General features: G+C 37.7%; 1 protein-coding gene across 2 annotated transcripts in view; it reads right to left on the reverse strand.

Moving 5' to 3' along the window:
• Positions 1-1626: 1626 nt before the first annotated feature.
• The window catches only part of NWD2 (NACHT and WD repeat domain containing 2), a 33732-nt gene continuing 19976 nt past the window's right edge, over positions 1627-15382 (reverse strand). For both annotated transcript variants that reach the window (XM_033513799.1, XM_015625639.2), the window contains 4 exons: positions 11465-11668; positions 9678-9822; positions 8784-9373; positions 1627-7270 (listed from right to left, as the gene is read on the reverse strand). In XM_033513799.1, the coding sequence (XP_033369690.1) occupies positions 3335-7270; positions 8784-9373; positions 9678-9822; positions 11465-11668 (4875 nt within the window). In that variant the 3' untranslated portion in view covers positions 1627-3334. The remainder of the gene's footprint in view (positions 7271-8783; positions 9374-9677; positions 9823-11464; positions 11669-15382) is intronic.

The raw sequence follows: 15382 nt of genomic DNA on the forward strand, positions 1-15382 counted from the left end.
TAATATTTATATTAAAACAGGTATTTTTAAATCTTTTATCAACAAAATGAAACTATGTAGATTGTTGTTAACAGCTTTATGGAAGTGCACCAGAGGACCCATTTTATGATGTATCATATGGACAAATTTATAGTTTTTGTCAAAGAGATAATTCTCAGGATTTTAAGCTGAAACAGTCCCTTCTGCATATGAACACCATTTCAGCAATCAATATTTGCTTTAAATTCTCATTGCAAAATGGCTAAAACTTCTGTTTCCGCAGGTAAAGGGCTTGAGTGTGCATCATGGAGAAATCAGGGCTGGGGAGCCAGTGAAAGCTGAATGCCTTCTGAATGCAGACTTTTCCAGGCTACATGTTAACTCACATTTTGATGTTATCTGATAATAATGTGAAAAAAAGTCGAATGGCCACAGGCTGTTTGAAATGAAGTCACGGGCCATGCATTCCCCAGCTGTGCTGCAAAGGAAATGACTGATAAAAATATTTTTTCTAGCTGACCTCCGGCTTACCTTTGTCTGCCAAAGAATTTCCGGCTAATTCCCTGTTAAAGCTTTCTTGCAGCTACAGCCTATTCCTAGAATCTTCTGTGTCAGAAAATACAGACCCCATCTGAGCTTTACAGATGTACTTTATCTAAAAGATAAATGAAAGCTTTTTTTCTAGAGATGCAAATAGTGCTTCTTAACAAAAAGTAAATTGCACTATTCCTATGTAGGAGTAGAACAGCACTTGATATTTGGATGGCTCACTATTGGAGAAAATACTTTGTCTCAGTACCACTGAATACTTGGGGACAGGTTTGTGAAGGGCTGTGGAGCAGTCACTCTTGCAGTAGAAAGTATTAGCCGCCTGAAGCCATTAAGAAACACGTGTCTGTATGGGCTCAATGTGACGAGTCTGACCCCTGAGAAATTGATTCAGAAAGCTAGCAAGCTGAATGAGCTAGGTTAGGCACAAAGTGTGATTCTTAGGGGTGTCCTGTGCAAGGCTAAGAGTTGGATTTGATGATCCCTGCGGGTCCCTTCCAACTCAGATTGTCCTGTGGTTCTGTGATTACATTATAGTCCATTACTACCCCAAATCAGCCACTCTCCTGGCAGGCAGAGGATGTATTTTACTCTTCCAAGATAATGAAAGAACTAACTTTCCAATATTATACAGGTTATGGAGAGGGAGTTCAGGGCCAAAATGGACAAATCATGCACCATGTTTGAAAGAAGGTGAAAGTTGCCTATGTTTGGGACAGGATCCTGGGAATTGTGGTGCCCACAGCCTCTTTCCATAATTTCACAGGTCTGAATGGGAGTAGGGTTTCAGGTCCCTTTTTTTTTGTGTTTTTTACTGCATTGGTCACAAAAGCCTTAATGTCTGTTGATTTGCATACTGTCAGTATGCAATCTAGCCATAAACATCATCTAAGATGTTTTATTGTTTTATTTATTTATTTTTGGCAAATCTCATTGTATTTTGAATGCTTGATTTAATTAGCTGCAATGGGAAAAATACTGGGAATTTTCCTTCTCAATACTGTCCTTAAAATTATTTATGTACCGGCCAAAGGAAGCTGCAAAGGCATGTCCCTCTGCCAGAGTGAAATTTCCATGAAATTAAGGGACTCACACAAGTCTGCTTCCATAGTTTATTAGTACAAACAATGCATACACAAGACTGTATATTTGTTTGAAGACTGCAATAGATTTCTAATTTAACAACTCTGTAACAAAATTTAACTAAATTTGACATTTATGAAAATATAAATCTCTGATTGGGTAGGTTTTCCCAACAATACAAAGTTTACATAAAAACATTCAATATGATCTATTGTTGCAAACCAGTTAGGAAAAATCATTCAGGTCACTTAATATACTATATTGGCTTGTACACTGAACATTCACACACTACATTAAGTTCTAGTTTAGCATTCATTTCTTGGAAATTTGTGACATGGAATTCTGATTTTAAAAATAAGATTATTCTGTTTAAATAATTTGAAAATATTTCCATGGGTGTGCCACCTTTAAGATACACAAGTAGGCCAAAATTTTCTTATCCTTTCAGATGTTGTCCAGTACATAATCTTACTTAGGAAAATGTAAATTTTTTTACAGAATTTGTCATTATTTCACAATTTCTGCCTTGAAACTGGTAAAACTGTACAAAAGGCTCAGAACAGTTTCTAAAGCAGAAAGTGAAGCTTGTATGTATGTGGAAGTAAGAAAACCCCATTACAAACTGGACTAGGAAAGGACCTCTGGACAGCCTTTACATTTAGTGGAATATTTCAGCAGATACACAAACAGTCCTAGAGTGTTTGGTCATTTGATCTGTATTTATCATGGGAAAGAACAGAAACAATACTAAGGCAAATGTTATAAGGACTAATACATGGCATGTCTGAAAACTACCAGGATTACTTTGGAGACATAGAGATACTTTAGACTGTCTTACAACAAAATGGACAGCAAACTTTTAACATAAAGAAATTAATGTCTTTAAGTGTTCATCAGTAACACCCCTTCTCTTTGAAAAATTTTCATTATGACCTGTACTAATATACACTATGAAGACGAAACTTTTCCCCAAACCAAAAATAAAACCCCAATCCCTACACTTCCTTTAAAACTCAGGACTTTTCTAATTTTTATCACAATACAGAAACCTGAAATCCCTGCATGCATTTAAAAAAGAACAACTTTCATTCTGTTCATTAAGGTGAACAAATACTTGTTGCCTCATATGCTGACATGTTAGCAGCTGACTGGAACCTACTCCTTTCAGCCCAAAGATTAATCCCAATTAAAAAGAAAAATAAAAGTAAGTATTTTTAAAATGATGATGGAATGTATCAAGTGTTCCAGGTTGGCAGGTGACATCTTGTCATTGCACCATCAAGCAGAAAAACACATTTTTGCAAGTGGGTATAAAGTTGACTGTTAGCTATAGACCCATCTAGGTGACTTGGAATATAAAATAGTGGTCTGACTTCTCACCAATCACTTAGAGCCTTACTTCTAGTTACAACAGTTTGTCAACCACAGATATGATCACCTAACTTCTGTAATAGCATAACAATTTTGATAGTATTGCTAGAAATTTTTAATCAAGGCCCTGGTGAAATTCTGGACTAAACCTTGTATTCCGAAATTAAAAAAAAACCCTGCAGCCCATTTGCTTTATGTTTGCTTTTATGTTTACAGAAATGTAAGACAGGAAAAAACAGCTGGTCTGCCCTCTGCTGTTTCTATCTGTCTTCCAAGAAACTGATTTTTACATGAATTCAGAAGACATACCTAAGCCAGTGTACTCTTCAGATAAGATTGTCCAGATGGTTACTCAGTTGTCAGATGCAAAACTGTGTCCTCTGCAATCTATGGCTGAGCACACTTTCTCATAGCAGTAGCTGTGTCTTTTGGTTGGTGTTGCTTCACTCACCTCAGCCTCTGTAACTGTAATGGGGCTATCCCTTGCAAATACTTCCGTTGATTCCCTCCAAATGCAGTCTGCAGTGACCTTGAAACTATAATTGTGACACTTTGGCCTAATCACTTGTGTTGTGTTGTTGAAAATCTGACGGCTGTTTGAAGTAGCAATTTTGATTTTCAGTGCAGCATCAACACGATCCACTACAGTGTAAGTACCTATACTTCCATCATCAAATCCAATAATAATGTTTAAATGTCTCTGTGAGAGTGCAAGAAAAGTGGGAGTTTTATAAAGGGAACAGGCACCAATGTTTTTGCCATCTGCTAGCCTCATTACAATTAAACTAGAGACTGCACCATTATCATCATCTTCTTCCCCGCGACAACAAATGTACACCAGGTAGCGGCCATCGCGAGACAGCCTCTGCCGCCAGATGACACCCGGAGCGTGAACCACACGAAGTTTGCCGCTGTATAAATCAAGCACATTGATGTTCTCATCACCACGGGTTATAATTCCCAGCTTCCCATTTGGAGATATTTCAAAGTCTTCCAATTTTTTTAAGAAGTTGGTGGGCAATTGTACACGTCTGCAGATTACTTCCTCTGTTAGGCTCCAAATGTTCACAGTTTCAGTAGAAGTTATAAATACTACAATATCTGGGCAGTCTGGTATCAACTTAATATCCACAATGCTTGCACCATCATCACAGCAAAATTTCTTTGTTATACTGCCTGTCCAGAGACTCACTGCCAACACTTTGTTTTTTGCCATTCCAACTACAAATGTATTTGCAGTTGTTATAAATGCATTCTGTAAGGCAACTAAAATATTGCAAACCCTATGTCCTGTAGCCAGTCGCCAAACTCTGGATGCATTTTGCTCGCAGAGAGAGACGACAAACTGATCATTATGAGTAATCATTAGCTCTGAGATTTTTTGTCCATTGATGCGAAAGATATTTTCACCACTAACTGTGTGCCATACATACTGGCTGCATTTATCATCTGAAGTTACCATTATCTCTCCAGAAGAGGTCAGCACACAGTTTTCAACAATACCTTCATGCTTGAACACAGCTTCAATAAATCCAGTGCTGAAGTTCCACTTATGGACAGAATCTGATCCATCCAATGTGTATATTAATTCACCTCTGGCTGGCAACACCAGTCTTTGGATAGGTTTGCCAGATTTGTCAATATTGGACATAGCAGTTATGATGTCTATATCCCAGATAGAAAGGACACCACTGGTGGATAAGGATAGCAGCATGTTATGATGATTTGATTTAATTAGCCTGACTATAGTTCCTGAGATTTCCTGTAAGCTTGCCATACACTGTCCAGTATCTCTTCTCCAAACAAAAATGGCTGAGGTATTTTCCATTGAAGCAATTATACAGTTGCCATTTTTGGACAACACGGCAGATATAAAGCGCTCGTTGTGTTTAGCTCTAAACTTTTCAGCCACCTTCCACACATGAGTGTCAAGAAGCTCAATGCTGAGAGCCTTACAAATTAAAATTGCACTTTGGTCTTCAGAAAGTTCTATGCTGACAACTTCGCTGTCTTCTCTTCTGCAGTCAAAGTCATCTGTAAGCTGGGGTTTTGCAATTTCCTCTGTATTCCAAACAGAGAGGCTACCTTCACTGTCCACCATCACCATTTCTTGGGCTGTGTCCAAAATGAGAAGGAATTTCACAAATCCACTTGAAAATTCAGAGGTCACGGTGGTCAGCTTCTCACCACTGCCCAAGTGGAAAATGGTGGTGGTGTTCAAGTACTGCCCGCAGAATGCATAAACTCCATCTGGAGAACACTGCACACAGGTCACTTCGTACCAGCAGTGGAAGTGATAGAGAGGCCAACCGTAAAGCAGATCTATTACAGTAACATCTTTACTGGCCTCCAGCCAAGCAAGTGCATGGTTGACCGATAATGTAAATCCATTTATAAAACTGGAGTCCCCAGCAATTCCACAGTGTTTTGACCCCTTAATTTCCACCTCAGACAGAAGACAGGAATTTATGTTATCATATATCAAAAGAGTGTTGTTTGTTGTAGCTACTACAAGGTACTTTTCATCACTAGTAAGCTTCATCCCTAAGATAACAGAGGGAGCTGTTGTAATTTGCCTTAGTAACTGGCGGGTTTCTACATCCCAGGTGCTAATGGAGCCGTTTTCTAAAGCAGCAATAATTGTGCTGGGATTAAATGTAGGCAAAATCTCAGTGACATGCATGCAGCTGGATGACAGCGGCAGGCGCTCGGGGCTGTAAGTCACGTCCATGGAGGAATGCAAAGGGACGATAGAGCAGTACTTGGGTCCATCCTTGTCACATTCTAGGAGGAGATGTCTGAGTTTGGGCAATGAACTTACTACTGGGAGAAGTCTCTGCTGCAATTCAGCTGAGAGTGAACCTGGGTATTTCACTACTTTGAACTTTATACTGCGGAGTGTACTGGCCAGAAATTTCAGCTCCTTTTCTTGAGAGTAAGTGTAAGCCAGGTCTATGTCAGAAAGTGCTTTATCAAACTGCCCTATTCTGATCATGGTGTACAGCCAGCTGAAGTTCATGATGACTCCGTACAGAAGATCATCAGTTCTTCCACATCTTGTTAAGTGATGAATAAGCTCTGTCATTTTTCTGTGATTAATAAAAAAGATATCAGGTTCCAATGGGTTACACTGGAAGACCCACGGCTGATCTGGTGCCTGCCTGTCAAAAGCAGCCTGATCCATGCAGTGCTTTTCATCCTCATTCAGGCCTCTACTGTCATGGCCAGGACAACCGCTCAGATATTGGTCACTGCTGTAAAAAGGTTTTCTTCGTCCACCTGACCAAACACCAAGGAAATACTCTGCCATGACTGTGTGCATTTCACGCAAGTCTTCTTCATTGTGCAGGTACAATTTCTGGGCAATTAGTTGCAAGTGCCTATTTGCCCAAAGAAGCAGCGTTACATTTTTCACCTGTCGCTCTATTAAATACCCCTGTAAGCCCTCTTTAAGTCTTGCAATGTATATATATGGAATTCTCAGTGGGTTGCTCTCTCTGACTCTCTCATTCAGTTCATACATAACACTGTTGTCAAGGGCTAAAATATCCTCCAGTTCCATTTCACTCAGGCCAGATTTGGACATAGTGATGTAGCCAAGTGCTCTTGACAATAGTCTTGACCCACACTTGTTTTCCATTGACCAAAACAACTGCTCTATGCTTTCATGGACATTAACACAGAGGGAGGACTCATCCACATCCTTATGAGATCTCCAGTGCCTGACCTCTCTGAAGGTTAAGTTCACAAACATAGGCAGTGTGCACTTGGAGAATGCCTCATTGACATAGATTTGTTGCCCTGATGTTACTTTCCTTTTAACTCGCAGCAGCTGATGTTTCAGTACTTGACTACACATCTTTCTGTCCCTTGCAGTCAATTCGATATAGTTGCTTTCTTCATGAATAAGGCACCTCAATTTTTGCAGGATCCCATGCTTGTTTGGCAGTGTTGACAAAATTATCCGTACTGAACGTGGAAGGTGAACGGGAAGCCACCAAAGCTTCCTACCATCATCACTATCTGTTAGCTGTTCTAAAGCATCAAATATAATCACCAGTGGCCTGTGAAATGAAGACTCATTCAAGAGATTTATGAACAAGTCCCGAAGGTCATGAATCTTTTTTGGGTAACTTTGTACAAGGCAACGATAGTTGACTGCTAGTTGTTCACATATGCTTTGAAGTATATTCTTCAGATCTGTACTTGTTTCAGTGGATCCCAAAAATCTTATAACTACCACAGGGTCTGAATCTGGTCCCATCTCTTCTTGCAACCAGGAATAGGCCTAGAATATAGAGCATAATTGAGTTTATATCTCAATGAAGCACAGTAACAGAGTTTATAAATAGTGATAGTCTATATATGAATAAACATTAAAAATATTACTGGTTGAATAGAAATGCTTTCACTGGCAGAGTTCAAGGTGGGTGCACTGAATGAAACTCAAATCATATAACATCTTTGTTTAACACAAATGGCTTACATCAAAGGGGACATGACTAGAATGTACTCCATAAATCCCAGGGTACTCTTGACAATATCTGAGACTCACCTCTGAAAGTAAGCAGATAGAGTCTCTTACAAATAAACTTCATTAGACACTACACAATGTCATCCTTGGTCAGGCACACCAGCCTGTCACCTCAACCGGTTTAGCATTGACTCTGACTAGGTATAGAGACGTGTCTCTAAGGACACGGATCAGAGTACAGATTGCGCTTAACTAGCTGGTTACTTTAATCCCTGGCCCATAGAACTGCACTTTGCCTTGCTGTACCTGTGACTTTTACTCTAAAACACTGCCACAAAAAGCAAAATGTATCTGTCTCTTGAAGTTTTTTTGGTTAGAGTACCCCAAGCCAGTGAGTGGTGTAACTTCTTTAAATCTTTCCAGGCTGTGCAGGCTAACACATCTCTTCACCCCACTTTATGTAATTACAGTATTTTAAAAGAAAAGCAGAACCAGAGTCTCTAGGTTGATTTATGTACTCAGATATGAAATGAGATCCTGAATTGCAAATCACAGTTTCATATATGCAGCTAATGTGACTTCACAGGAAGTAGATAGAGGGATTTTAAACAATATTGTTCCCTTCATTTCCTTCTGGCTGATGTGGTAGTTTCCCAGCTCACTAAGCTAAATTCTCTGACCACCCTTCCAGGAACTCAAAGTTGTGACTGTCACCTGCAGAATTAGGTCTGGTGATGCCAGCTTAGTCCTTTTCGGCATCCTGTTGTGCACAAAATGTTTAATTCATTTCCCTGTAGTACTCATCTCAATGACTTCAACAGCATATGCCAGACAAATAAGTGTGGGTATTTTTGCAGCTTAATACATATAGATTTGTAGCCAGTGTATCAGAATAATTCCGGAATAATTTCTAATGAGAATATGAGATGGCAGGATTTGGAAAGACATACTGCATTTGTATTTAAGACTAAAACCAAAATGAGATGTTTAGATGCTTGTGGATTCATAGAGCCTCAGAGGAGCAAGAAGGAAAGAGATCATTCTAAAATAGACATTGTTAATTCAAAATATATTGATTCCTATTAGATTTCTAAGCATTTTGATAAACTATATTTGTTTTGGCTAAGCAAGATACAAATACATTATTATTGAAAGGTAATATTTTTCTGCAAATTTGTACAATAATACGCTGAATATACATGCTATTATTTTTTTTTATATATAGAGGGCTGATAGATCTGTTGAGAAAAGAAACAATTAAAAAACGTTGGCCTTTACACACAGTAATGCTCTCAACATGAACTTAGTATGTAAGTTGCTTATTTACCTTCTTTGCTGCTTCAGCTAGCAAAAGAGTCTTCCCTGTGCATGGTCCTCCATATATGATAAGAGGGTTAATGTGTCCTATTTTTCTAGGTAAAACGTATTTGTGGACTATGTTTAATGCCTCACATCTATATTCATAAAAAGTGGAGTATGTTTTACATAGCGATGAGTGTTGAAGAACTTCATCGTACAGCATGTCTGTCTCCGTGTCAAAATTCTGCTGCACTGTAGCTTGGATTATATCAATCATGTCTTCATAGAACTGTTTACCAAGTCCTTCAATGTAATGGCTCTCCACTTCTTGGGAGTAACCCAGTTTCATGTCACAGTGAGTGACGGATGTGTACACTCTCAGATTGGACGATGCAACAATGGTAGGAATGAATTCATCCCTGAGCTTGATCAGTTTCTCATGGGCCTCAGGATCTCGTAGAAACTTCCCAGCTTTATGTACCACGTCCATGTATTTTCCCATCTCTGGAATTTTAACAAAACGCTCGATGTTGGCAATTTTCCGGATGTAACAAACACACTTCTTTAGGAAAGCTGGTGTTTGTTTACCCAAGGCAAAATCAAGTTCATCTTCAATAGCTGGGGATGAAAATAGAACACAAGAGTCTCTGTCAACTTTTCTTTACAAACAGTTCAAGAACATGCCCTACCCACAACAGGCAGACTCGATTGCATTTATCCTCTGTAAAAACCAGAAAAAAACAAACACAGAGAATTTTCTGGGTGCTTTTGTATGGGTTTTAGTCTCAAGAAGCACAGCAAACCATTTTTTCCCCCTTTAATTATATGAGAAATGCCAACAGAAATATATTTTCACGTTTGTGGAAAGGTTGACAGAAAAGACAATAAATGAATACATAGAAATTGTTATTGTGAACTTTACCAGAGGAAAGATATCTCTTTGCTTGGCTGTGTTTCATTTTTCCTTTCTCATATAGCAATTTCACAGCAGTCTTAAAAATCTTCTTAATCTCTTCTGATATATCTTGCCATTTGTTCTCATTCATAGAATTCGAAGAAGATTCCATCTTTTAAAAATATCCATAGTTAAAAGAGTAGATGTAATACATAACATATACAACTTCAGAAAATAGAAGTTTAATATTCAAGGCCAAAAATAACATGGTAACAGAGAAACACATACACTAACAAAAATAAATAAAAGTTAAACATTTTATACTGCAGGTGATCATATTGTATTCCATTTTAGAATTTTAAAAGTTAGCTCCTTGGAGTATTTTCTAAATCCCTTGTGTCAGCAGCTAATGCAATATTTTTCAAGAATAAGGCCAATAACACCTTTATAGGTGTTATTATAGAAATTATTTCTTTATAGAAAGAGGGTTTTGGGAATCAAGCCTGAAATGATGATAATAAAGGAGCAGCAATATTGCTAAAAATTATTGTTCCCTTAATGAGATGTAATAATGATAATAATTTAAACTTGGATATCAAAACTGAAAATGAAGTTCCTGGTACCTGAAATTAAGTGCCTTATATTAGCTACCATATTTAAAAAATACAGGATTATATGTAACATTATGTTCATTCATTCATTGCTATAGTAACACTAATCTTAACTGTCATCAGAGAGGAATTCTAATATAAATTCACTAATCCTTTCAGATGGTATCTTGTAAATGTCATGCTGGTGCTTTCTCTAAATCAGCTCGGTTTTATTTACTGCTGGTGAAATATTTCAGGGGTTTCCAGTTTTCTTGGAGTGTGGAATCTCCAGGATAAATTCCCTAGAAACTCTTTCTTGAGTATTTTTTATTACTTTCTATAAGTTTATGAGATGTAACTCTGTGTTACATCTTTAAGTTATGTTACATCTATGTTACAGCTTTAAGTTATGAACATATTTTTGAAGTTTTTTGAGTTAAGAACATTAAATTATTTAAGTTACGAACATCTTTTTACTTAGTCCCATGTTAGTCAGTAGCTTCAGGAAATGTACATAAGATTTAATAACAAAACCCCCCAATAATACAATATGCACTCAAAATGAAGTGAAAACTCTTTTAAAGACTTAATTTTTTGTACACTAAAATATGTCCTTAGGTATATGCTGGATGTGTAGGAGGGTAGAACTGAACCCTGAGAAATAGATACAGTTTTTATTGTCATCAATTGAAGACAAATGCCTGCTTTAAAAATTACAATTAACAGTGTTCAAAAATCTTATAATAGAATACAGTTAATAATTTAAAAGTATGATATCTGACTCAAGACAGTGCTAAGCACTTGTTTGACTGTTAGAGTTTTCTTCTATGGGGATAGAAGGGAAAATGTGTATTTCCTCTGCAAGTCCTGCTCATTGAAATCTAGCAAAGGCACAGTACAAAGCAGAAGAGCCTGAGTTCTCCATGTTTCAACACCAGGGAAGGGAAATCTGTACAACTGTCCACTAGTCCTAACAGGTCACAGACGACCCAAATTCACACTCTCTAGCTGGCAGAGAGTGCATCAATGCATCAAGGAGTTGTGTTCCTTGGTGTTTTGGAGCTGCTCCTTCACCATGTACGGGGAAGGAGCACCACAGCAGCAGTTGTTCAGATGTGGACAGGGCTGCAGAACCTAATTCAAAGACAACAACAAGTGCCTTAGGGACTGCCTGCCACTGTAATGGAGAGAGAAAAATTTTGCGAGCAGTTGACTATGACTTACCGTATTCTGGTAGTTCTTCAGCATTTCTGATTTTGGTCTGAGATAATATGCTGGTGGCACTGCGTTCTCATCCCTGCAGTACCACTCTTCTAAAATCCTTGTCTCTAGCTTGGCCTCTATAGCAGCATCCAGGATCATTTCAAATTCTGCTGACTCAACTTCCCCTGGTATTCGGATGTTCCCATACTTCTCTCCCAATAGGCCCTATGTATTTACAGAAAAGTAGGGATTAAATTTTTCTTTTTCATTATGTGAAAAGCATCTTCAGGATCTGAATTTCCTAAAAGTAAGTCTGGTAGTAGCGTAATGACCGAAATTACTAGGAAGAGAAACATACACTGTGTGACAGGAATTACTGTTAAGGGTATTGTACAGAGCTGTATTTTACTATAATGACTTAGAAAATTTCAAGTAGATGTATTGTCTCTCATAGTACTAACTAGTAGTAAAAATAGAAAGGCATTCAAAAGAAATAATTAAAAAATATCCTACATACTTAGCACGGTATTGACTCATTTATTATTGAGTTCCATTAGTCACAGGTTGAGATTATCCTCACATGCAAAAGCAAATTGAAATTGTGGCTTATACCAGCAAGGATCAGTGTTGCAGAACCACAAGCTGCTTTGCTGTCTTCTATTCTTGTTGTCTTTGCCCCAGTAGCTGCCCACTGAATGAACAGTGAGCAAGGAAGGAGCAAATACTGAGTAGAAATTGGTCAAACGCAATTTTAGTACCTATGCATAAACCTCAGCATTGTGGAAAGCAGTTCTTAAACTGGGGCATGGGAGATATTTCCCATTAAAAAATGAGGATTAAAATACTGGTTGTGGTGCTCTAAATATACTCCTTTAAAATAAATTTATTCCTGTAGTTTACAGTCTAAAAATTCTGTAAAAATACGATTGTAATGTCCTACAATTTCATAGACAATAGTGTTATAGAAAATTGCTGCAATCTCTTGAAATTTTTTTTTTCAAATTTGTGATCATCAGATCAATCCTGCATTAAATACTTGGTCCACAGAAGACAGTGAGAATTCTTACCTAATTTAAAATGTGATTTTTCAAAATTCTTTCCTCGTTTTAAATGTATTGAGCAAAGATCTTGCATTAATGGAGTACTTAATGTGGAGAGGAACCAACAGTATCAGAATCTTGATTTGAATCAGAAAGATCTTAGTAAAGTAATGCTAATGCAAAAACAGTAGTGCCCTAAAAATGTAAATGAGCATGTTTGTAAATAAAATCTAAATATTTATTATTTGAAACCACTCATCATAATGAGAAGCTGTTTTAAACTCTTCCAGCAGAAGAACACCCTGAAAATCAATAACTGATGATGATGATGATGATGATGATGATGATGATTCCTGCTTCACTGATTATGAAAGCACGAAGCAGCAGGACACTTTGCTGAACCCAGCTATGTTGGCACACTCCAGTGGCTCACCATGCCAGATGCTGCAGCCCCAGAGCAGACACCAGAGCACTGCATGAATATCTCCTTCCAGGGAAAATCAGCTGGCTCAGACCACATTTGACATTGTGTAAACTAACCTGGCTGATTTTTGCCTGGAGCAGACTAGGGAGAGCTCATGGACTACCATGCTGGCTCTGAGGCAAACACTTGGCATCCTCCACAGAGGAGCACTGACAAAGAGCTGGTGGACAGGAACAAGTCAGTGTCTGTCCACTGCTCAAGAGAATCGAAGGAATGTAGGAATTGTGATAGTTCATATAACCCAGGATCCAGTTTCTGACAAGTCACAGCATCCCAGTCCTTCAAAAAGCTTCTCAAATAAGAGAGGCTTTAGGGTAAAGTTGAGTTTGCCTTGGCTGCCCATTCAGCTCCCACCACAGCCCCAGGGTACACATCAAGGAGTCAGGAGAATGGAAAGAAGATGTTCAGCAACTAGATTTATATAATAATAAATTTAATGAAATAAAATGATTCTGTATTTCTATAATCTAAATTTATTTTTGATTTGTGATTATTCCAGCTAGTAGCTTCCCTCAGAGAGGGCTATGTTGCTTCACATAATGAGATAGCTGGGGAAAATTTTGAAGCTTTTGCTGTTCTGATCTATTCATAGAGCCCTGTAATTTTAGAGTTCTGAAGCTGCAGAGGTTAAACAAAATATAGTATTATTTGCCTTCTTCATTCAAGTGAGGTTAATAACTTATATCATGCTGAATTGGAAAGCCTCTTCACATTCAGGTTGACATAGAAATCTTATAAATTTCCCTCAGAGGAGCTTTTATCTTGTATAGAAATTATTATTCAAAATTCATTAGGCTACACTTTTTCTGAATGTAAGTCCAGTGGATTCAATAGACAGTTGCCTGAGAAAAGATCAATAGCTGGGCCCTTCATTAGCAATACTAAAATATCAACATTATTATGTCTGATTTTAATGTACTGCATTTAATCAACTAAATTTGTTTTGGAACTATTTTGTGTACTTTTCTTTTTCTCTGGAACAGTTTATGCTGTTCTCTCTACACTGTATTATAGTTGAATAATGTCATGTTTTACTTTAAAATGAAAAGGACAAGACTTTTTTTTATACCTCTCATCTGTCATTGAAAAAGACATTATGTAAATAATCTTGTATTAGGGATAATTCTCCTGACTACTTGAGCAAAACACAATAAAAAAGAACTTTGACATGATCAAGCTAACCCTAAATACAGGGCTATGCAGGTGTATCACTGCTTGTTTTCCACTAGCAGTGGCACTGGTAAATTAAAAAAAAGACTAAGGGGTATAAACAGACTATATGTATTTTCAGGAATTTTAATACACTATTTGTTTCTAAGGCTGCATGACAGCCTTAGGGTGAGTGCATTTGCAGGCATAGGCTGTGAAAACTGCATCTTCCCATGTTAGAGGCGAAGCTTGGAACTACCTCCTTCCCTTCACTCTTCTGGTGTCATTCTGGTTAAATTCATATCTATCTGTAGAAGTGTAATCTATCAGGGTACCACAAAACAACTCAAACCTTAGAGGCCTCAATGAGAAGCTCTGGACTACGCTTTTCCTTCAGGAGCTTCAGTGTCTGAACTGCATCTGTGTCAGAGGCTTGGAGCAGCCTCTGGAAATATCTGTCCCATCTCCATTTCCTGTAAATTCAAGTAAGTACAGATTTCTTCTTGTAGAAATAAAGAAAAATAAAGAAAAATAAAGCAACAGGATTGAAAGTAAATGCAATTTCTAACACTCTTTATGTTGTTTCACACTTAATCTGTAAATAAGAATTACCATTATTTGAGATCCTTTTGAAATATATTACAGTACTCTACAGTGAGAACCTAAAGCTTCAATTTGTGATAACAACATTGCAGCATTTTGATGATTATTATAGGGAATTACTTTTGAAGGGAACAGTAATGTTTACACTGTGTTCACTATCAAGAGACAGTTTTATATGCAGACTCGTGAACCAAAATCTCCCACCTGATGAGTCATTTTCCTTTAATAGTAAAACAACAAATTAAAGTCTCATTAGATTGAAGGTAATTGAACTGTATAAAACCACCAGGCTGACAAACGTATAAAACCCTCAGCAACCATTCGTGTCTAACAGAACTTTACAGAATTAACTCAGAGCAACCTCAGCAGTAGTCTTGTAAGCTTTCACAGAATCACAGAATGGGCTGGGTTGGGAGGGACCTCAAAGATCATCTACTTCCAAGTCCCCAGCCTTGGGAAGGGACACCTTCCAACAAAGCTGCTCAGAGCCCCATCCACTGTGGTTTCCATCAAGGATGCTTTGCTGAGCCTGAGGCTGAAATCACAATTAAATGAAGGTTAAAAAACTACAGTCTATAAGATGTGCAAATATTTTTCATTCTAATGTTCTTGGTGTGACAAGATGCTAAAATTATAGGTGCAGTCACAATAATGACCAAAAGG

Source organism: Parus major, chromosome 4, assembly GCF_001522545.3.
Source record: "Parus major isolate Abel chromosome 4, Parus_major1.1, whole genome shotgun sequence".
NCBI classification, from domain to species: domain Eukaryota; kingdom Metazoa; phylum Chordata; class Aves; order Passeriformes; family Paridae; genus Parus; species Parus major.